Source organism: Homarus americanus, unplaced genomic scaffold, assembly GCF_018991925.1.
Source record: "Homarus americanus isolate GMGI-L3 unplaced genomic scaffold, GMGI_Hamer_2.0 scaffold24523, whole genome shotgun sequence".
Lineage (NCBI taxonomy): Eukaryota > Metazoa > Arthropoda > Malacostraca > Decapoda > Nephropidae > Homarus > Homarus americanus.
Genome location: NW_024744357.1, coordinates 5,723,872 through 5,748,821, shown reverse-complemented (window position 1 = coordinate 5,748,821; position 24,950 = coordinate 5,723,872). Strand labels below are relative to the sequence as shown.

At 40.2% G+C, this 24,950-nt stretch overlaps 1 protein-coding gene across 1 annotated transcript; it reads right to left on the bottom strand.

Annotated features, from left to right (window-relative positions):
• On the bottom strand, positions 1–24,706 carry LOC121877716 (protein Skeletor, isoforms B/C-like). The gene is made up of 17 exons (XM_042383560.1): positions 24,558–24,706; positions 15,791–15,858; positions 15,096–15,244; positions 12,811–12,919; positions 12,361–12,499; positions 11,740–11,839; positions 11,000–11,174; positions 9,956–10,061; positions 7,251–7,387; positions 6,660–6,795; positions 5,936–6,045; positions 5,198–5,277; positions 3,602–3,705; positions 2,068–2,214; positions 1,552–1,659; positions 1,144–1,254; positions 1–504 (listed from the first exon to the last, which is right to left on the bottom strand). Exons 1-17 carry the CDS (start codon positions 24,604–24,606, stop codon positions 269–271), a joined length of 2,064 nt encoding a protein of 687 aa, XP_042239494.1. The 5' UTR covers positions 24,607–24,706; the 3' UTR covers positions 1–268.
• Positions 24,707–24,950: the final 244 nt, after the last annotated feature.

Below are 24,950 nucleotides of genomic sequence, written 5' to 3'. Positions count from 1 at the left end.
TAAATTTCATCATGTATTTCAAAATTGCATCTGATCACTTAGTGGGAAGATTGGGGAAATATTCCACAGCTTTATACATTTTTTAATATGATTTGTATAATTACAAATACAGTACATGTCTTCACAATCTACAACTGATAGTACTAAAAGGATTAAAACTTGAGCTAATATGTATATATATATATATATATATATATATATATGATATACTGTACTGTACAAGACCCTTACAGTAATAGGATGTCAAATTTTATTTTTGTCAAGAAAGTTATATAAGGACCATCAGTATAGCCCACACCCCTAAACCTAAAGCCAGGACAAAATGATGGGTAACTGCAAACTTCACTCCCTCGCTCCTACGTGCTACTTCGGCTAAAATTTTTTCAGTGTGCACTTCTTCTAAAATATGGATACGCCAGCCCATATTTGGTGCCGTCCAGCTGTTGTAGTAAACGATGTCAGGCCATGATTTGTTGGGGGTGAACTCGAGAATAGCAGCTTTACCTGTAGATTATAAAAAAAAAAAGCAGGTTTATTTCTTCATATACATTAACTGGTTGAAAGTAAGATGATTTGGGATTTATTCTGGGTTATGAACTGGTAAACTCGCTCCAAAAAGTATCTTTAAGATTTTGTTAGAGACAATATGACACAATGGATGAAGAATTTTGACAACCCTACCAAGACAACAGGAGTCACAGAGTTCATTTTGAAATTCATCAGATCCCTTCGTAGATACTTTTTTTTCAGAGAGTGTTTACATACATGATGAGGAAGAGAATTATGGGACCTAAAAATTTTTTTGTCACTTTGTAAAGGAAGATGGGAAGGAAAGTTGGTGTATGATTGTGACTATGATACAAACTGTCAGTGTGGAAAGTATCAATGAAGATTTTAAATTTACAAGGGATGGTGATATGAAACTGTATTACTGTATATAATACATTAACGTGTTAAACCCGTAATGCTAAATTATTACGTATTTTAACATTTAGTGGGATACTACATCTCCTTCACTCCTTCCCTACTTTGTGTTGTGTAGATGAAGGTGATCAGATTAACAACAACTGACAAATTACTAAAAATTATACTAAAACACTCCTCTGAAAATATTACACCAGAAAAACAAACAAGACAAATTACCGTCGCCGCACTCCAGCATCAACGAGTTACGGAAGCGCTCAAATGTCCTAAACTCCACGTCTTTGCGGCGGTCCCCCTCTGGAGTGTGCTTCCAGAGGCATAATCGTCCAGCTGAAATATAAGGACACACTTGATACACAAGATAAAATACTTATCAATCCTTCTGAACTGAGAAAAAACAAACATTTGTGGGATTTACTTTATATAAAAACCCTCCAAGAATGTGATCAACACCTGTACAATACAATATATTAGGATACATACAATGAAAAACTACAATTATTCCAATGGACAAGAATTATTCAAATGAGGTGATTCTGTGCCTCTACTTCAAAGTTTGTTGGGCAAGTCAAGATGTTAATCAACATTCATAAATTAATTAATAAAAGTAGGGTTATCTTTACTAACTTGCTGTAGGTCTTGCATCTCCTCTAACTGAGTAACCAATACCAGCCAGCACACGAACTTCTTTCTGCTGGCTTTCTGACAGCTGAGAGTAAGCTCCGCGAGGTTCATCTGTCAAGGAAATATGGATAATATTACTGTACACTGCAATATTTTTTCTTTTTAATATTTCTTTTCTATTGAATGGAAGCTGCGCGGTGAATAAACTGGAACACGGATGGAAAACAGTTGCTGCGCTAAGCCGTGGATACTCAAAATTCAATACTGTACCTCAGTTGGTGAAATGGTATAGAGTAAAAACCGTGGATACTCGAAATCTGTGGTTGGTGAGGGACTACTGCACTTCCTCCATCTAGTTGGTTATGATTGTTTTAATGTGTGTAAGAGAGGTGGTGATGGCAGCTAACACATGGTTGTAAGAGAGGGAACAAGCACACAGTAGTGGACAAAGTACTGGAAAAATTTACGTAAGTAAAAGTATTGTTACTTGGACAAAAACAAAAGAGTCAAGTTAGGCACCTGTGATGATCATGGGGTGATAGCTGCGGGGGTCATAAGGGTTGGAGCCGCCCTCAACTAAGAACCTGTATTTAATGTTCCTCTTGATGTACAATTCGGGTGCAAGTAAGCCATTTATATACCATGCCAACCCTGTTTCTGAATTATCTGTAAGTAAATATACATTCAATCAGATGCACAATATAATAGTAATAATAATGATAACAATACAGGTATTCAGGTTTACAATTAGATAATCATGTACAGTAATATCTCCGTTAGCCGGAATCCCTCAAACCCAAAACTCTCCAATAGCCGGAATTGAAATTTTCTGGAAAATTCAGAGAAAATTTTCCTGAAGGAATTCCCGGGTTCGAGAGATGATGTACAGGTAATGGGCAATTTCTGGAACTTCCGAAAACATTTTTTCGTTACCTGGAAAATTCCGGGGATGAGGGATATTTTTCCGGCTATGAGAGAGTCGTCTGGTTACCCAGAAATCTCTCTTTCCCGGAGGTGCTCAGCACCAATTGTTCCGGCTAACGGAGATATTACTTTTATATAAAGCTCAGCATGACTATGGACAATGTAGATATATGATGCATATAGCCCATGGGAGTATTATACTATACTGTACTGTACTGTTAATGTGTGCACAGACAGTAAACAATGGTAAACAGTAAGGCAACTTGACCAAGGATAACTGTCAGCTGATTATTTCCAGGAGGATCCTTTGGCAACAAGAATAATGTCATATATTAAAAAGGAAGGTTTCAAAATTACGTCAGGGCTAATAGTAACACATCTAATGGAAATCCTCACTGAAGAAGACATGGCATATTTTTAAAGCATTGAGAAAGTTAAGACCAAAAATTTTTGCAACAAATATTCACAATTTTATGAAACAATAAAGGTTAAAACAATCTTATTTGTCTCAAGCATATGTCAGCAGCACCAAGTTGGAAACACCGCTTCTTGTCTGATCAACAACGTTAACCAGTGTTGGGTCTGGTTAGTACTTGGATGGGTTACTGCCTGGCTCTAAGAACACCAGATGCTGTTGGCATAAGGACTTTACTGAAAACAAGCATCTCTTGCCTCTGTCACTCAGCTGTTCTTGATCAAAGTGACTGAATATCCAAAATTATTATGATGCAGACCGTACAAAACAAACAGAACTGTTATGTGTGTTCTCAAGAGATTTTTTTGTCTTGATCATTTATAGATGCTCTACACAGGGGAATTATATGACTAAAATATGAAAAAGTTTTACACTGATGTGTTTCCTTAGATCATTCTTAAGCTGAACACACTTCTCATTCTCCTATTTTCATTTATATTTGTTACATTTTATCTATGTACCTGTATTGAGGTTACCATTATTAACAAGTATTATCCTCGTCCATGAAAAAGTCTTCCTTACATTGCATGTCTGTGCTGTGGCCAAGGGACTGAATGTGTCTTGTTAAAAAGTTTCCCTTGCTTCATGCTTTGATGCATTTTTACCCCAAAGATCTCCTATTTTTCAATAGTAACTGAGAAAATTTTTACTTACGATTTGCTGTGGCTAAATATCCTCGCACACCTCCATCAGGACCCAAGCGAGCAGTGAACTCACGGGCTGCAGGATCTGCTAAATGGAACCCAGACCAAGGTTTCCTGTATGTGTAACAGAGAACAGGATCTTAGCATGACAAAATATCAGCTTATCTAACTAAATATTTATGTAGAAAGCCAAACACATCTGTCAAACTATTTCAACATTTAACATTTTGACAATGATTTAATGTTACCCAAAGTCTTCTTGTTTGTTTACCCACTAAGTCCACGAGCTGAAAGCTCAGGAAACCCTAAGACACTAGTGGCTGCCACCAATTAATTATTTCGGCTTCAACACTCCGTTCTTACCCCAACTCCACATTGTTCAGAGGTTTACCAACACCAACCTAAGGAGGACATGGGGCTACGAGGGAGGGATCTCACTGACTGTGTGAGGTCATATGCAAGTCAGTGCTCACAGCCCCTGTGATAGAGCTGTGAAGTCTTAATTCCAAAGTAGTGGTTACAAGACTGAATCAGAGATAACTCCTTTATTCCTGAAACTTATAGTGGCTGTAAGAGAACAGAAACTGATATTGCTGAATGGTCCAAGAATATTTCTAAAACAACTAGACTTGTTAATCTGGGCAGATGAGTTGAACCTCAGATGGGATCTCCATTCCTCCAAGAAAACAGTAACTAAAGAAGTTTGGTCCCTGTCTGAGGTCTAGTGGCTTGGGTGTTTGCTCCCCTCTGTAATGTGTCGGGTCTCTAACATGTTAGAACAGAAAATTATGTCTCGGAGTTTCTACAAAAAGAGTAGCAGGGTTATTCAAGTCATTGGGGGGGGGGGGAGAAATTGTTTCTCCAGTCGATGTCGCCATAGTTAAAGTCCCCCAAGATAAGGAGGTGGTTAGGGTTGAGCATCGCCGCGTTGTCTATTAAGAGTAGATATCCTAATGTCAAATGAATTGTTGTAGTGTTGTGTGGATGTAAACTGGAGAGTCTGTAATGTCAGTTTCCATTTGCCCTGTTGTGAAATGAGAGAAAATAGGGTTAACTCCCCTACTGGTGTGTACAGTACATAAAATTAGCTTTTGAAGCATCTAAAGTCACCTCTTCTTATTACTCAAGGTAATTTAGGTACAGGGAATACCTTTAGGATGGAAATAAGTCATTACTAGATGACTGAACTTTAAATCCCACTATACAACTGAGCTCAAACACAGAGACTCAGCTATCCTCCCTTTTCCTATCAGGTAGAATTGAAGTTGGCTGAAAATGAATGTTGAAGGTGATATGTCCACTTAGATACAAGTCCTCAGTTAACAAATGGAGTGAGTATAAGCTGATGTGACAACATGACTTGTTGTCTTTGACTGAAAACAACAAGTTACTATCATTTGTAAAGGTCCCCTTCATGATCTGGTTATGTTGGTGTGCTAGTAGTTTATGAATTACTCCAACTAGCCACTAATGTCTATGAATTTTCTGAAAGGGAATTCAGAATAAATTACCCATTTCTGTAGCCCTGGATGTAGCTATCCTTCCTTCCTTCCTACCAAACAGATGAACACAGTAAGGTTAGGATTTTTACACAGTTTATACTCACAGGTTTGGTTTCTCACTGCGGGTAAATGCAAAGCAATTCTTCTCCGTTGGCTTCCTAGCGAATTCGATCTCCTGCTTAGCCTGAAACACATAAGACAGATATACTACTAATATGTAGCCTTAATAACATGTAAACTTTTGATGTCTTAGGCTTCTCATAGTGGCATAAAATCCTTTGTTGGACTAGAAAAGACAATTAATAAAAAAAAAAACGTCAAATAAAAAAAAAAACGTCAAGAAGTAATTCAATCAACTGTACATTAAAGAATATAAAACATACAGTACAGTATGTCTGTGAAATTAATGGGTGTGGCAGTAGCAGAAGACTGAGTGGACAGCAAAGTCACACAGGAAGTAATGAATATGCAAGGATGAAATGGAACTATTTTAAATGCTGTTCAAAGTTACTAATATAGCAGGTGAGAGTAAACTATTCATATGAGCTGGCAAAGTTAACATAACGGAAAGCTCCAGAGGCCAATATGGAAATGTGCTCAAGGAAACACTATGTGGAAAAGGTCAACAAACATGGACTTTAATGGCTATCAAAGTAAATAAGTTGTTGGTGTGTTGTGATCTGAACTGTGGATGAAATACTTTTGTATTTAATGATTGATGAAGTAATTGTGGAGGCATAAATCAACACCCAAAAAGTTGTGTAAGTATTTCAGGTAATCTAATAAATGTACCATATCTGAAAGAAAGTTTTGTATAACAGGAAGTCCTCTTTACAACTCACCTTTGACCAGGCATAGTGCATGGATGGTTTCTTGATGATGTCAAGAGCACCAAGTGCCCAGATGATTATGGCTGGACCTGAATCTGGGTATGCTTTGTCTCCAGTGTCAGCTGAAAGAGGAAGAATGAGAGGAATTGTAAAAACAAAACTCTTGTTCACAAACTTGTCCTTCTGTCCTCTCTTCTCTTTTTATAACATGTAACAGTTTAAACTAACCACCTATTAATGACAGTATTTATAAAATTATCAGCTATGACTTGTTTGATTTTTTCAATGAATGAATACCAACCAAGATGATAAACTGACTCACACCATAACAATAGCAAGCAACTCATTGTGATATTGTCAAGTGATCTTTATGGAGAAACCAAACTGCTTTCCGTGAGGCTGTTTCTCAGTTTTGTGTAGTGGCAGCCCCCCTGGACAGAAAGGGTGCTTAACAGTGAACATCAAGGAAAACAGTCCCCTCCTACCTTGTCTGGCTCTGGGATCAAAAGCAGCTCGTGGGTTAAATAACTGGATCATTAAACTACTTACAAAACAGCATCATTGCTAAATTAAGAGAAACTATAAAGGACAAAATAACATTTGATCCATCTCTGCCAAATTATAGTCCTGGGTGTAGAGGTGGCACATGAGAGTCTGGGCAAAGATACCATTTCATGGCAACCCGACACAAAAAATCCTTGCAATAAACTATTGCACATGTGTTGACATAACATACGGGTGACAAGGCGACGTCTGAAGGTGAAGATGTTGATGCCGTCTTCCCTCTTGCTGCTGTATGCCTGGTAGTCCTGTGTCCCACCGACCTTATCATCTTCACACACACCCTTCGGCTGACCTAACAGTTCTGTACACTGAAAATCATAAGCAAGAAAATAATAAACATTCTATTTATCAATGAATCATACTCCATTCCAAACTACAAGAGGTGGCATATACAGTACTGCATTAGGAAAATAGTTGTCTCTGCCTCTCACTACTGCATCCTGGGTTTGATCCCTCGTCAAATGTGAAAAGGATAATATGCAGTGTGGCCCTACAAAACATCACAGGTTTTATCCAGGTTCTGTACTCCTATTTTCTCCAGTACTAACACTGGACAATGAAGGTTGTAACAGAGAAAATACAAATGATCGAGTGTCTAATAAGCTGACAAGTGATGACTGATAAATAATAATCACTCCTGTACTACTACAGTATGTTCACAGTGTAATGATGTGTACACTTCTACAGTACAGTACAGTACTAGTATTCACATTAATGTCTCCTTATCCAACATAGCAATACACTTGTCTCCCCATATCCTTACTGGCATATAAGAGGACATGTTGTAGTCGATGAGGTTGCCCAGGTAACCTTCCATGAACATCACCACCACGTCCCCGCCGATCATCGCCGGCTCCGTCTGAGACCCACTCATACCAAAGGCCATGTAATCATTCTCTCCTGTAAAGCAAAGTGAAATAATACTTAAAACATTCTAGATAGGAGAGATATATGATGTGTATACTGTACTGTACACAAGACTTACAATTGTCAATACAGGTATACTTTTATCCTCTTCGCCACCGATCGGCTCGTTGGCCGCTTGGGGGGATCGGTCATGTCTCCGATTACTTTTCCTTTTCTTATCCTCTTCACCAAAAGATCGGCTCGTTAGCCGCTTGGGCGATCGGTCACGTCTCTGTCACGCACTGTTGGCAAGTACTGGGCATGCATCCGTCTCCTGAATGTACCTGAACCTGCTCCAGTGTTGGTCAAGTCTTGTCTTGAAAGAGCTCACACTCGGTGCCGTCACAACACTTTCTGGTAGATTCTTCCAAGAGTTCACAGCTCCAACTCCGAAAAAGTTTGCCCTCACAGTTTTCTGGACTTGCGGCTTCTTCAATCATGAGCTGAGACCCCTTGTGGGGCGAGCGTCCGCCAGCTCCAAGTAAGGACATTTGACTGAGTAGTGCCCCCCTTGAGATGCTTATACACCTCTATTAGGTCACCCCTTGCCCATCTTTAGTACAAGCTAGGCAAGTTCAGGTGCTCCAATCTCTCAGGGTAGCTGAGGTGCCGAAGGGCAGGCACCTGTCTGGTGGCCCTCCTTTGAACATTTTCAACCAACTGACAGTTCCTAGCATATCTCGGGGACCAGACAGGGTGACAGTACTCCAGATGGGGAAGCACTTCACTCTTGAAGATCGTTACGAGGGACGGACCGTCTAGAAATCTGAACGACCTTCTTAAAACACCCATAATTTATTTGCCTGATTTACCTTCTTCTCGCAATGGCCCGAGAACTTCAGCTCATTGTCAACATACACACCTAGGTCCTTCTCACATTCAGTCTCAAATAGTGCAGTTTCTTCATCCCGTTGGGACATATCATACACCTCCTTACCGTTGGTATGCCCCAGGTGCATCCTCTTACACTTCGTGACATTGAATCTCAGCAGCCATTTCTTCGACCATTCTTAGAGCCCATAGAGGTCCTTCTGCAGCTTTTCACAGTCCGCTTGGTTCTTGATTTCCCGAAATAGCTTGGCGTCATCGGCAAACATTTGTATGGAGGAGTGTACAACATTAGGCATGTCATTTATGAAACAAACAAACAACAGCGGGCCCAATACACTGCCCTGTGGTACCCCGCTTGTGACAGGTACGGATGATGATTTCGTGCCATTAATCACCACACACTGCTTGCGGTCATGTAGAAAGTCTTCTATCCACGCTAGGACATTTTCCCAAATTCCGTACCCTTCTAGTTTGATTTTCAGCCTTTCGTGGAGTACACCGTCGAAAGCCTTGGCAAAATCTAGGTAAATTTTGTCGATATTACCACCCCGTTCCAGAATATGGGTCCAAATATCCAATACCTTGAGCAATTGTGTTAAGCAGGAGCGCCCCGGCATAAAACCGTGTTGGCAATCCTTTCCGAGATTGTTTCGTATTAGATGTTCCATCGCGGTATCTCTGATAATACTCTCAAGTAATTTACATATTATGCTGGTCAGGCTCACCGGTCTATAGTTGTTCGTGGAGTGACTGCAATGACCACGGTCATACACGTCAGTTTACGCCAAAATCAGACGATTCATATTACGCTCAATAGCCCACAAAACTTGTAACTCTGCCTTTGTTTGAGTCCCCCATCTGAGGAGACCGTTTTCTCATCGCTTCAAGACGCCTCAGTTGTCCATTATCCCATTTTCTCTAACTTACTGAAACCAACCTCTCTATAAAATGAATTTGAATGTTAGAGAGAACACCCTTGTTTTGAGTCAACTTAGATATGTTTGGTTACAGTTAAAGCATACAAGATCCTTTGTGAGTGATGTTGAACGCTTTAACTGTCCTTATTGTTAGTAACATTGGGTAGGTAAGCGAGTGTTGAGTCTGCCAGTACAAACGATACCCACGGTATCGTTCCCTAAGAATGACCATGAGTTTCCAATTGCTAATGAAGTCAGATTATTTTGTTGCCCAAACATCAGAGAATCTGATGGTTGTAGTTTAGAGTTTGTCAGTTGTCTATTTGAGAAAGTCATTAATCTCCTGAACTATTCTGTCAACCTGTATAATCTCCAAGATCTAACGTTTCCCCGTGAATAGTTCCTTGTTCGCCACAGCCCAGAGCTCGCAGAATTGATGTTATCAACGTGTATATTCCACTTTTTCCTGGCAAGCTCAACCTCTGATTAGATTATATGAATAGACATAGGAAACTACCCTGATCAGGAACACCGGAGTTCATAACTAAGTATACAAACCCCAAAATTCAGACTCATTAAGCAGTAGACTGATACATTATTCTGTCTATAAATGCTTCAGGTTCATGAGTCTGAATCTCGGGGTTTGTGGTTCAGGGGGAGAGGTGAACAGACTTAAGTAGTTGACTGTACAATAGTCTCAACTTGATAACTGTACAAAAATATGGTGTCATATTTTCGAAAGAGCAGACATAAACTTGTAAACATAATAAAGTTATTAAGCTGTACAGTACAATTGTTTTGAAAGCCTCCTTACCAACTTGTGCAGCAAGCTCCATTGTTATCTGATCACCAAACACCTCCCACGACACCTGCAGGTCCTTGTACAGCTGCACACAATTAGGCATACTATTTTCATGGGGCTGAAATTAATAAGGCAATGATATAATGAGAATTTTGTTGAAATAAAGTATACTGTACACATTTCTGTAAATAATGATGATGAAAAAAAAATAATCATGAAGAAAACTACACAGAAACTTAAAGAACTTTGCACTCACCCCACTGTTCAAGTGGGGTGAGTGCAAAGTTCTTTAACAGGGGTAGGGTACAGTACAGTACAGTACAGTATAGTACAGTATAGTACAGTACAGTATAGTACAGTACTGTACTGTACTGTATAGGCTGACAAAGGGCACTTATGGCATGATTAAAGACAAAGTGAAGCTGAGTAAATTCAACTCATCATTGTGGGAAGCACACACTACAGTACAGTACTGTAGTGGTAAAAAAACACGAGAAAAGATGGTTGATGGCTTTTCTGTAAGTGATGCGAGATATTCAAGCAAGCACTTAAAAAAAATAATTTATCTATATTTTAATTCATATGTATCATTATCTTGTCCTTTGATACTGTAAGAAACAGAGCGCCTTAAACCTTGGATTCCACTTGAATAAGGTGGTCACACTGAAGCTCATTTCTGGGGATGTTCGGAGAATCCCACTACACAACATAACATTCTGTCTTAATGATAAAAGTTCCCAGGTTATCAACCTGAGGTGTGATACTGGTTTCCCGGGGGGTACAGTACAGGACAAGTTGAAGCAAATTATTTTAAGACAATCAAGCTGTTGTAATACCTGTACAACAAAACCTCCATATAACAGACTTCTCTCTCCATATTATCCATCAGATGGGGACTTTCATATTTAAAAAGACCCTCTATATAATGGTCTTTCCTCTCCATACAGTCAGTTATATAGAGGTTTTACTGCAGCTGGGTTAATAAAACGAGCAGCAACTTTCTGTAATAGATGAAAATATTATAACAGCATGTATAATATGCCTTTACACACTTACAATGATTTTGACGAGTGACGGCGGCACGTTAAGTTCCTCCGGGATGATGATGGATCCTAAAACTCTCTCACTCTTAATATCATACACCGAGAGCCAGTCAACAGTGAACACTGTCAGGTCTCCCGGGAGTTCAAGCATCACGGTTTTCTTTACATACTTCTGAAGTGGGGTCATGCTGTAGAGAAACAGGGTAATGAGTGATGTTTTAAAGTACTGTGCTGTACAGTCAACTACTAAAGTCTGTTCACCTCTCCCCCTGAACTACAAACCCCTGGATTTAGACTCATGATTCCAAAGCGTTTATGGACACAATAATGTACAGTATCAGTCTACTGCTTTGGGTTCACGAGTCTGAATCGCAGGTTCGTGCCTCAGGAGGAGAGGCGTTCAGATTTTAGTTGACTTTACCTATTTGCTGTAATTTTAAATCTTGTGCAGGTTATACATTCTTCCAAACTCTGATTAACTTGACATCTTTACTGTGTCAAACTACACAATATATCGTATATTAAGAAATGTCAAATGTATCCTAAAAAAATCTGGTATATGCCCATTTACTCTACTCTGAAAATGTCACACATTCCCAAAATGTCTACTGTCAGTTAATGATGATCTAATCTAACCTTACTCAACATAACCTTACCTAATCTAACCACACCTAATAGGAAATAGACAAAATGTGAGTAGACAGACTGGGATGTTACTCGAAGTCTAACCAACCAAGATAATGAATTACTCACTATCCATGTTCATCAGGTATCTTTGTACCCTTAGAGTGAGGCTGAGGTCCAACACCAACCCAGAAGTAAACCTCCTCTCCAGTACCATCATAGTAGAAGTCTGAAACAATAGTCGGTGGTTAAAGTTTATCACCAATCATGAAAAATTGTAATCTTGTATACTATGGCAGAAGGTTTCCTCAGCTTTAAGTTTCTCTCAAACTAATCAGCCCATTAGCCACTTGGATGGTCTGTAATGTGTATGTTACAAACTGTTGGCAAGTACAGGCTCCAGAATGTATCTGAACCTGTGCAAGTGTTGGTCAAGTCTGGTCTTGAATAAAGTCACACTCAGTGTTGTCACAACACTCTCTGGCAGGTTATTCAGAAACTTCACAACTCTCATTCGAAAAAAGTTTGCCCTAACAATTTTCTGAACGTGTTTCTTCAACTTGAGGCTGTGACATCTAGTAACTTTGCTTTACCCTAAATGTGGTAAACAGAGAAACATTTAAGACTGTTATTTTTTTTTTCATATTTAAGAACAGAAGACACATCAAATCACAGTTCATAAAACCTTTACAGTACATGATAATGAGACTTGGTACAATACAGTATATAAAGGCCGTCTCTATCTCTCACCTTCCATAATTATAGTCTTGGAGTCAACAATGGTGACTGCACCAGACTTGGCCTCTCCTGTCTTAGAGGAAAGTTTGTTGAGGATTATCTTCTGTGGAGGCTCAAATCCCTCTGGAATGTAGACGTCACCAAAAGGTTCCTGGAAGATGTAGAAAAATATGTTTTCTATTACTATTCATTCTTTATCCTGCAAGAAAAGCTATGCCTTTATTAACCAAAAAAGTTTATTTTTAGTATCCTGTAATAAAATGCTGGATCTTGTGTCTGTAAGAAGAACATTGAGGGCAGACAACTTAGGGACATTAGTCTTGTCCACTATACAGTACTGTACCAGATTCCCCACAGTATTGTAATATTAACCAGTTTGTGTATTTTCAAATCCAAGACAATAATGATTGTTTTTTTCTATGTTATGTTACTGGTGAATGCATACAAACTACGGTAACTCACCAATCTACTGAGGTCATATATTGCCAACCATTTGATTTCTACGATGTTTTTCTTGTCTGGGAGTGTGAGGGTTATGTCTTTATTGAGGTAGCGGTCCAGAACGTTGGTCCTGGTGAGACAAAGATAAATACAGTACAGTACATGGTTAAAGTAGTATTGTATCCCATTTAATTAAAGTACAGTAATAATAACAGTACGGTATGTTGATAGCAGAGCAGCACTGTATGTAGCTTGCTTGCCTTTCACCACTAGTATCTACAGCTAACTTGGCATGTACAGTGACAAACAAAAGTCTTGCTGTCTCTCCTCAACTGCTGCTCTACGAACCCTGAGACTCGTGAACTCAAAGCAGTACTGTAGACATTGATACATTATTCTGTTAATAAATGCTTCGGATTCACGAATCACAAGTCTGAATCTCGGGGTTCGTGAAACAGCTGAGGCATTAAACAGCTTCTTTTCCTCGGTGTTCACAAGAGAGGATGCGATTAACCTTCCTGCATTTGAGGACAGACAGTTCGACACAGCACTGACCCACATTGTGTTCACAGAAGAGAGTATTAGAAATAAACTGTCAAAGCTAAAGGTCCATAAGAGTCCCAGCCCTGACATGGTGCATCCCAGAGTGCTAAGAGAGTTGAGCAACGAGCTTGCCGAGCCTCTGAAGATCCTGTTCTGTAAATGTTTGGATGAACAAAAGGTCCCCAGTGATTGGAAAATGGCTCGTGTGAGTCCTATCTTCAAGAAGGGTGATCATCACTCCACGAACAACTATATAGATCGTTGAGCCTGACCAGCATAATATGTAAAGTACTTGAGAGTATTATCAGAGATGCCGAGATGGAACATCTACTACGAAACAACCTTGTAAAGGTTTTATGCTGGGGCGCTCCGGCTTAACACAATTGCTCAAGGTATTGAATATTTGGACCCATATTCTGGAACGGGGTGGTAATATCGACAATATTTACCTAGATTTTCCCAAGGCTTTCGACACCGTACCCCACGAAAGGCTGAAAATCAAACTAGAAGGGTACGAAATTCGGGGAGATGTCCTAGCGTGGATAGAAGACTTTCTACATGACCGCAAGCAGTGTGTGGTGATTAATGGCACGAAATCATCATCTGTACCTGTCACAAGCGGGGAACCACAGGGCAGTGTATTGGGCCTGCTGTTGTTTCATAAATGACATGCCTGACGTTGTACACTCCTCCATACAAATGTTTGCCGATGACGCCAAGTTATTTCGGGAAATCAAGAACCAAGCGGACTGTGAAGAGCTGCAGAAGGACCTCTGTGGGCTCCAGGAATGGTCAAAGAAATGGCTGCTGAGATTCAATGTCACGAAGTGTAAGAGGATGCACCTGGGGCGTACCAAAGGTAAGGAGGCGTATATGTCCCAACGGGATGAAGAAACTGCACTAGTTGAGACTGAATGTGAGAAGGACCTAGGTGTGTATGTTGACAATGAGCTGAAGTTCTCGGGCCACTGCAAGAAGGAGATAAAGCAGGCAAATAAATTATTGGGTCTTTTAAGAAGGTCGTTCAGATATCTAGACGGTCCGTCCTTCGTAACGATCTTCAAGAGTGAAGTGCTTCCCCATCTGGTCCCCGAGATATGCGAGGGACTGTCAGTTGGTTGAAAATGTTCAAAGGATGGCCACCAGAATGGTACCTGCACTTCGGCACCTCAATTACCCTGAGAGATTGGAGCGCCGGAACTTGCCTAGCTTATACTACAGACGGGCAAGGGGCGACCTAATTGATGTGTATAAGCATCTCAAGGGGCACTACTCAGTCGAGTGTCCTAACTTGGAGCTGGCAGACGCTAGCCCAACAAGGGGTCACAGCTCAAGATTGAAGAAGCCACAAGTCCAGAAAACTGTGAGGGCAAACTTTTTCGGAGTGAGAGTTGTGAACTCTTGGAACAATCTGCCAGAAAGTGTTGTGATGGCACCGAGTGTGAGCTCTTTCAAGACCAGACTTGACCAACACTGGAGCAGGTTCAGGTACATTCAGGAGCAGGTGCATGCCTAGTACCTGCCAACAGTGTGTAACAGAGAGCCAATACATGACTAGTACTTGCCAACAGTGCGTGACAGAGGCTAACGAGCCGATCAGTGGTGAAGATAAAGGTACAGGGTAAAAATAAAAAAGTGACAGCTGGGCTATTACAGTATATTGTTCGTGACTGTACTGTACTGGACACTGATATTCTCGTCAATTATTTCTATAATGCTTGATAATGTGTGTGTACCATAATAATTTACATATAATTAATTACCTTCCCAGCTCATTAGGAACGATGAAACCCTGGGGTCCTGGACGGGGTCTGGAGCCAGCCCAGAAGTACGTGTCTCCACCATTACCATCATACATGAAATTCTTAATCAAGAATGTGTTTTCATCAACAGCGTACACGTCACCGCCAACCTATAAGTCAAAAGATATTAATAATTAAATTAAAAAAATAAATAAAAATGACCTCAACATAGTACTGTAGTTGGTATTAATTCAGATATTACAGCAATAACTCCTGAAAATAACTCATGCAGTACAGTACTGTACTAACAAGACAACCTTAAATACCTATATACAGTACTGTAGCTGCCTGCTGGTCACTCATTACACTCATGCTTTTCTTTTATCTCGGTTAATATCCTTGTGAACAAGATCTTACTTACTGTCACCTCCTCTGTCTCACGGTCCTCAGAAATAGAGATAACTTTATGTTCAAACATGAATATCAAACAGTAGAGTACCGTATGGCAATTTCCATCCTTACGTCCTTTTGAAAATACTGTACTGTAGTGACATTGTAAACTACAAAGAGAAAGAACTTGAGGAAAAAATTAAGATTAGAAGCTGTGAGACACTGTGAGTGAAAGTTTGGACCATGGTTACGTTGGGTTAGGTTATGTTTGATTAGGTTTTAACCACCCTGGCCCAAACATCCTACCCTCGTGAGACATACAGTACCTGGTGGTGGTAACTGTTGAGTTCTCCCAGTTTCTTGCCCACATAGGTGTCCGCACCCCGACACACTCCTGAAACAACACAATACATTACTGTACATCATCTCAACTCATGAAAGTTGGTTAAGTTCTTACATATTTAAGTTAAATACCCTAACAAGAAACTAAGATAACTTCCACTGTGCATGTACTACACAACACAACGCATTAAGTAAAGCTTTCACATTCATAAAACGAGGTATTGTAGTGGATGAGGAATCCACTACAGTATTACCTGATGGTTAGAGATCCCAACTTATATAATCACCTGAAGATTAATCACCTTGACCTAACCGAACCTTCCCAAGATTTACATAACGGCAGAGGTCAGGGCTATAATAACGGGTCTAATATGAAAGGAATACAATGGAAAATATACAGTCGTTTTATATTCCTTGTGGTGCAATCCCCTGAACTTCTAATTTGTAACAGTACCACAAGAGACCAAGTCCCAGGTTGATGATCTGACTTTGTGCCTCATTTACACACAATTGCAGGGTCTCAATTGTTTCTCTTACTGTTCACAACACAAAATACATACAGTACAGTATATTGTTTCTCACTTTAGATTTTTTTTGTATTTATGGTTATTATTATTGTTATTATTATTATTTTTTTTATTATAATTTTTATTTATGAATTACTATTATTATTATTATTACAGTTTCGTCCCACAGGCCCCGATGTGGGTCAGTGACCTGGAATTAACTTCAAGTTGTGGTCCTGCTTTCTTTTCTAAGTTCTCTGCTGCACGATAACATATAATGAAAAAAGTTAAATGTCTCACTGCTTTATGCCAGACCAGATGGGTGTGCAGATTAGAATGTGTCAAAGCTGGTAACCCATGACTCAAACCCATGACACACTAGTGGGATACGCATGTTACCAATGTACCACTATGGTGACCTTGACCCACTTGGTGATGGTTCAGACCTTCATCTTCAACACCGTCTAGATAATTACCTCTCCAACATTTCTTTACCTTCATCAACTTTCTCTCCCGGTCAATCGCTCACCCGTAACTACAGTGAACAATTGACGGTTCACTACCGTTTGGGGTATTATAACAAATTGGATCACCCGAAGAATCTCCACTCCAGCTCATTTCACCTAAAGATTAACTATCCTAACGCTAACCTAACCCTAAATAGTTTTAGGGTGGTTAATCTTTCGGTGAAATAAGCTGGGGTGGAGATTCTTCAGGTGATCCAACATTTGAACGACTACAGTATATAATGGTCCCTCGTGTGGACATCTGCACCCCCCCCCCTTGATATGCCACCAGCGAGATCATATATTTATTCGTTTTATCTTGTTTTATTGTTATTATGATACAACGAAACTGACAACAGGGATTATGGCAACACCAATTATGACATTTGGCTACGCTAATTATGTATAGATGATGATGATGATTTTTCCATTAAGATTCAGATTGTTGGTTGTACAGCGACAACACGGGTATCCCTCACAACTGTATCCTGGGTTCAGTTGAGAGGAAGATGTGGCAGAGATCAAGGAAGGAGAACGGATAGAAATAGCCGTACTGGGATTATCAAGAGACAGACAGTGTGTGTGTGTGTGTGTACCGATATATGGAAACAAATGTGTAAAGACGGTAACAAAACAATTATAAAAAGCATCGAAATTCAATTACAAAACTTTTTTAATCATGAGACTCAGAGGTGTCTTTTATGTTTGGTCTAATATAAAAACTTTACAGAATCTGGACGAGTTATTTTTCCATTAACTCATTTTCTTCCAGTCTTTAGGTATATTTTGTTCTCTTGATAAGCTTCCTGATTGCCTCGCTAGCTAGTAAACGGGTACCAACCAACACGGAAATACCAGTTTGAGTGCTTCTGAGCAAACTGTACAAGGTGGGTAGTGTGAATTAAAAGCCACGACGGATGATCTCATTACGATTACTGTCCACAGAGTTGAGAAGACTGTATGCCCTGGTAAGGATCACAGACCTTACGACAGAGTGTGGTATACGGCTGTTCTCCACCAGTCAAATGAAACTGTTGATCAAGGTGACCGACTTGTTCCTGAAATGTCGCGCGCATTTCAGTTTTCATCGTACAGTACAACCAACGCACCAGTCGCTCTGGACCACAATGGGACACGAGCACTTATGTCCCAACAGCATTTTTAACTAGTCGTCATAAACTGCAGGAATAATTAAGCACCAAGAAATGCGACTACTCCGATCGTATTTGAGAGTTGATGAGTGTGGGAGCAGATGGAGGCCACTGTGAGGTATACCTGCACATCACGGGGGCCACACCCAAGGACGTCTTACCAACTTGCAAACAACGCACATCACCCAAACTTCACAACAATTCAATACAAATTTTTAAAAGTAAGGAGTGGCACGTAAGGAGAGGGAGTGCACCAAGAATGAAAGCAAGTATAACCTTTAAACCCTGGGAAGTAGGACGTCAAGGTAGGGGCAGTAAATGTCAGACGGCGGTCAGTTTCAGCTGGGTGACGCAACTTCCACACCACCACCACCACGCACCTTCAGTTTTTTTCTTTAGTGACTTTCTGGCAGACACTACAGCAGCCTCATGGGACTGAATATCGCCAGAGTACTCATGTGATTTTGTTAGGCTGTACGTTTATAATACAACAATCAATTTATCCTTTGTTTGTCTCTAAATTCATTACGATTATCTCCATACATGCACCATCAAAGTCGATCTATTGTACTATACAACACTGACTTTTGCCTTAGCTCACTACCGGTACTAGCTTCCCCGTTCTATGTCTCCACTTTATTCTAACTTTACCTATCGATCGTATCTTGTCTCCTACAACTCATCCAAGAACAGTATCCAACAATTCCTTCCGCGTGTATTCTATACCATTTCAAAACTCGTATCTTTCACTACTTCGACATCGAGTAACCTAGCTCGATACCTCGGGCATATGAAAATGACGTCAGCGTCTGTGAAACCCACAATTCCGGAAGTGTCATTATCAATGTGTAAAAGCTTCTCTCAGCCACCTCAGTAAGGTCGTTTAACAGTGTAGGCTTATTATCAAGGCTCACAACTTCTTGACTACTTTTATTACTAAATACTGAGCCAGACGTTCATTAATACTATATGGTCTTGATAATGCAGTCTTATACTGAACTGTACGTGCTCTCTCTCTCTCATTCGCAGTTTGTAATTCTTAACTGGGAAGAAGAGAGAGCGCGTCCAGTTGCACACCAATTTTTCCTGCTGTCTTTGAACCGCAGCCTCCATTTTATTCTCCCTCCATTAAAAGGAACAAACATATTTATTAAACGGTTTAACATTGCATCCAGATATGGACAGAAACATTTTCTTTACTACCAATTGATGCAGTTTCTATGAATAATAAATATGAAACATAATCAACGGTACTCTATAAATACACGAACACCTTCGCAATACGGTACCTAATTCCCTACCATCAACACCTAACAAACGCTGCTGCTGCGACTGCCAGCCGAGTGAGTGACGACCAGAGAAGAGCTGCGTAAGTAAAGTGTCGTGCATCAGTCACCGGAACAAAGATGAGAGTCACGCTTCACGCCATGAGTAAAGGAGTGTTGGTGAAGGAGATGGAGTCCTTCCTTACTGGTTTGATAACCGCGCGGCGGAGTGAGAGACCAACAGGGACTAAGAACAATAAAAGGAATGTGGACTGGACTACTTACAATAAATGGACTAACATTTGATTGGAAAGCATGTCAAATTCTTAAATATTAATTAATAACAACAAATATGTGAAGCGAAATAACTTACTGAGGTCTGATAATATCATGGAATAATTTAGTATTAACATATGAATGGAAAGCAAACTTTCATGACAAAACAATTTTTAATAAAAGCATCTAAAGTTTAACGAGTTGCTGGGGACTGACTGTAAAATAAAAAATATAAAAGTAATCGTGGAGTAATGTAGGAGCATCAGAATAATAATGAGGCTAACTTAAAATCAGATAGTGTAACGTGTTCAGCTGTGTGTGTCTCACTGATGCTGGGGTGAGCACTGCATCCCCCCCCCCCCTCACGTACGAGTAACTGTATCCTGTTCGCTCACGATCCTTAATGGTTCCTATGTTATATTTTTTAAAATAAAATGCATGTAATTTATTCACTTAAACAAAGACAGATTCTCAAAGGTTCGTATGCCCCCCCCCCCCACTGAGAAACTCTGAATTTATGGTCCCAGGGAGGGAGTACAGACTGTACTGTAAAGTGTGTTCGGGGGATACCACGTCTTGGTTTTAACGCTGTAAAAAAACTTAGGTGAGTGAATAAGTGACAAACGTGAGTCATATACAGTACACACTCCTCTCCCTACAGGGTACCATGATGTCAGTGTTCACGGTCCAACATCACGGCATGGCACGCACACACACCGATGACATCACCATCTTACGTCATAGTTTATGGAGATGACCAATGAAGGCGCGACCACCCAGCAGGAGCTTATTGGCTTAGGCTTCATCTTCCTTCACACTCTTCTACCTAGTCCCCACAGTCCCGCTTTACATCTTCATCCATACAGACCCTCACTTCACTTGGTTCACTCGCATCAACACATTAAAATAACAACTTACCATAAATTAAAGTTGCAATCTTTGCCTGTCTCCATTTGTGTATCTCATTAATTATTACTTTGTACTTCATCATATGGTGATACATATTCACTCAATCTCAAGTACAGTACTATCATAATACAAGTGTTGTGTTCCGGACACTGAGATTTGACTCCTGTAACGCTGACATTTGAGTTTTGACATAGATTTGAATTTGGTAACCAGCATTTGCCGCTTTCGCTAATAGTGACACATCCTGGTGAAGTTGGTTATGTTTTTATACGAATTATACTCCGGACAGTCATGAATGGTGCATTAAAATAAATGAATAATAGAAGAAAGGCAGCAAAGTCTGTGTTAGTGAGAGCAACAACATAGATAAAACTTAAAATATGCAATAGAGGCGTCACGTTTGATAAATGATTGGAGAAACTGGATGATGAACTAATATTAGTAACATGATCGAACCTCGCCCCTGTTACTCAACTTATTACGCATAGTATATAATTACTGTATATGGCATTGTGATGTAGTGTGGGTGGTAAACCTCCCACCTGTATACTGTGAGTGCAACATGAGAATATAAACAAGTGTGTGTGTGTGTGGATAAATCTACCAGTGATTTTAATTAACCCTCTTACCCCGCCACAAACACACTTTATTTAAGAGATATCTATCACCCTTTGATCCATCTCGCAAAACTGTGAAACATATACATAAAACGAATAAGAAAATAGAAATCACAATTTAATCAGGCCACCCTGAGGTTTCTGGAGGCATGTGAGAGATGGAGGCATCTGTGTGCGTCAGGTGGAAGTCGCCGCCGCCAGACTCACGGTACGGTACTTGTGGCCGCGTTTAAGTTTCCACCAGCTGGCAGCGCTTCCCACGGAGGCCGCTTGTCTGCACCGGAAATCACTCACCAAATATCAAAACAACTAACTGCATCTTATCTAAAGTATTAAACTTGATAATACAATATGCAAATCAGACATTTCTTAAAGTTCATCCTTAACGTACGAATAAAAAACATGTAGAATGAACCATCTGAACCGGAACATGTAGAATAGACCATCTGAACCGGAACATGTAGAATAGACCATCTGAACCGGAACATGTAGAATAGACCATCTGAACCGGAACATGTAGAATAGACCATCTGAAACCGGAACATGTAGAATAGACCATCTGAACCGGAACATGTTAGAATAGATTAAGCTGAACTTGGAACATGTAAAGATAGACCATCTGAACCGGAACATGTGAATAGATATCTGGAACGGAACATGTAGGAATAGACACTGAACCGGAACATGTAGAATAGACAAGCATCTACGGAACCGGAACTGTAGAATAGACCATCTGGAAAGCAGGAACATATAGAATAGGCCTTAATTTAGACATGCACAGAATGAACCATCTGAACCGGAACATGTAGAATAGACCATCTGAACCGGAACATGTAGAATAGACCATCTGAACCGGAACATGTAGAATAGACCATCTGAACCGGAACATGTAGAATAGACCACCTGAACCGGAACATGTGGAATAGACCATCTGAACCGGAACATGTAGAATAGACCATCTGAACCGGAACATGTGGAATAGACCATCTGAACCGGAACATGTAGAATAGACCATCTGAACCGGAACATGGTAGAATAATGAGCCACCTGAACCGGAACATGTGGAGATAGGCCACCATGCCGGAACATGTAGGTGAGCCACCTGAACCGGAACTGAACCGGAACATGTAGAATAGACCATCTGAACCGGAACATGTAGAATAGACCATCTGAACGGAACATGTAGAAATAGACCATCTGAACCGAACTGAATAGACCATCTGAACCGAACATGTAGAATAGACCACCTGAACCGGAACATGTAGAATAGCCACCTGAACCGGAACATAGAATAGACCACCTGAACCGGAACATGTAGAATAGGCCATCTGAACCGGAACATGAATAGACCATCTGAACCGAAACATGTAGAATAGACCATCTGAACCGGAACATGTAGAATAGACCATCTGGAACCGGAACATGTAGAATAGACCATCTGAACCGGAACATGTAGAATAGACCACCTGAACCGGAGCATGTAGAATAGACCATCTGAACCGGGAACATGTAGAATAGACCATCTGAACCCGGAACATGTGAGATAGACCGCCCGAACCGGAACATGTAGAATAGACCATCTGAACCGGGTTATGTGGAATAGAACATGAGACATGTGAATAGACCATCTGAACCGGAACATGTAGAATACCATCTGGACAGAACATGTGAATAGACACCTGAACGGAACATGTAGAATAGACCATCTGAACCGAACATGTGGAATACCACCTGAACCAAACATGTAGAATAGACCAACTGAACGGAAGAATAGACCATCTGAACCGAACAGGGAATAGACCACCTGAACCGGAACATGGAATAGACCACCTGAACCGGAACATGTAGAATGAACCATCTGAACCGGAACATGTAGAATAGACCATCTGAACCGGAACATGTAGAATAGACCATCTGAACCGGAACATGTAGAATAGACCATCTGAACCGGAACATGTAGAATAGACCACCTGAACCGGAACATGTAGAATAGACCATCTGAACCGGAACATGTAGAATAGACCACCTGAACCGGAACATGTAGAATAGACCATCTGAACCGGAACATGTACAGTAGAATGAACTGCATGAATAACATTTTTAAGATGGACCACCTGTACCACAACGAAGTATGGACCGCTTGTACCACAATCACAACATAAAAGAGTGAACCGCCGGAACCGGAACTTCCAGAGTTTGGACGCGTGGAAGTGAACGCCGCCAGTAAACATGCTTCCCAAGATACTTTCCCGGGGAGTGCGAAGTGACCGCAAGGGAGAGATAACCACCCAGTAACGAGTTGGCGAACCTGTTCCAACTTCCACCCACTCTCCCACTTGGTGCCGTGAGAAACAGCTGATTTAAGTTGGTCGTGTGTGGTGCGGGAGGCGATGAGGCTGCTTCACATGATTACTGTTAAAAAAAACATGAAAGAACATGTGTGTGTGTTGTACACTAGAACGACGTCCGGATTATAATGGATCCCTATTTCTGAGTAGCTAAGTATATGTACTCGACTTAAGATGAAGTGACACTGTGATCAACATTTCTAGAATCATATCGAAAATACAGTAATTTCTGAAGGTGAAGTATAACATGCACATACAGATTACATACAAACACAAGTCTTCATTCAAGCACATATACATAACACAAAGCTATACATACTGTACAAGCACGTACAGTAACATAATCTACACACACACTTGATGAACACTTCAAACTTTCACCCCTTTCAAATTGTACACTTCACTTGACGCCATTCAACAGTAGCTTTACCACACCCCCACAATTGTCTACGCAATTATGGTTCCCAACAATGACAAATATGTGTCATTTCCACAATGGATCTGTTCAGTGTTAAGAGACTGGGTCAGTGGGTGCACACATTCCCCAGTATGGTTAATAATATACTAGTGTCTTCTCCTGTGTTCTGTTATAAAATACAGTGATCAGATGACAGGACTAAGAAATGTTACAATAAGTAGGAACATGTGACTACGGTCTTACTTTTAACCCGTGTGTGGAACTTCATTTTTAGAGAAGCATGCCCATGAAAGATACTTTAAAAACCAACTTGTACCATAATATGTACCGTACTTTACCTCGTAGGTACAGGTGTTGCATCATAATACTCTAGTACATCGCTGTACCACATATGTATAGGGTGGACGAGTGTAAAAGTGAAGGTTAAATAAGATATGTGTTTGTGGTATTCCAGATCAGGTTAGCCAAGGACAGGCTGGACGGGCAGGGAGGGGAAAGTCCTGTTAACGGTGTCTCCACCTTCAACACTACCGTGTGTCTTAATCACCAACTTCGTTACTTTTATTTAACATATGAACAGCTAGAAATACTCCCCCTCCGCTATACAAGTTTCAATCACGCTATAAGACTGAAACTGGAACAACAATCTGGAACAAATGAAAACGAAAGTCCTTTCTCTTCAAGACTACATACAGGTACAAGTGAATTTCACCTGCCAGGTATTTCCTCGAGTTATTTTATGTTAGTATACTCACCGATTAATATGCTGGTAATCACAACGCCGATGATTCCTCTGTGTTCCATACTGATGAATGGTTATCGTACTAAATTCATTATGGACGTCATTAACACACACATACTTCGAGAGAGACGCTTCATACACCCTTCCCTCACCAACACCGAGGAGCAACTGACAGCATGGAGATTGGATTGGAGGTCACTGGATGATATTATTCCTAATTTTTAACATAGTTGTGTTTTATATATATAACCTATTTTTTTAGCAATGTTCTTTTTGTTTTTTATATTCAATAACAATTAAAAATCAAAGCCATTTTGACCAATGAAGTGGAAACTGAATGTCGTCGAACTGCCAGACGCACGATATATGGCTTTTAACTACATAAAATATATTTACTTGTTATTGA

Excerpts from the sequence above, each read along its gene's own strand:
- LOC121877716 (XM_042383560.1), bottom strand. The coding sequence starts at position 24,606 with ATGGAACACAGAGGAATCATCGGCGTTGTGATTACCAGCATATTAATC. Across the intron at positions 10,062-10,999 it reads CGTCACTCGTCAAAATCATT|CCCCATGAAAATAGTATGCC; the intron begins GTAAGTGTGTAA and ends TATTAATTTCAG. Across the intron at positions 6,796-7,250 it reads ACATGTCCTCTTATATGCCA|TGTACAGAACTGTTAGGTCA; the intron begins GTAAGGATATGG and ends TATGATTTTCAG.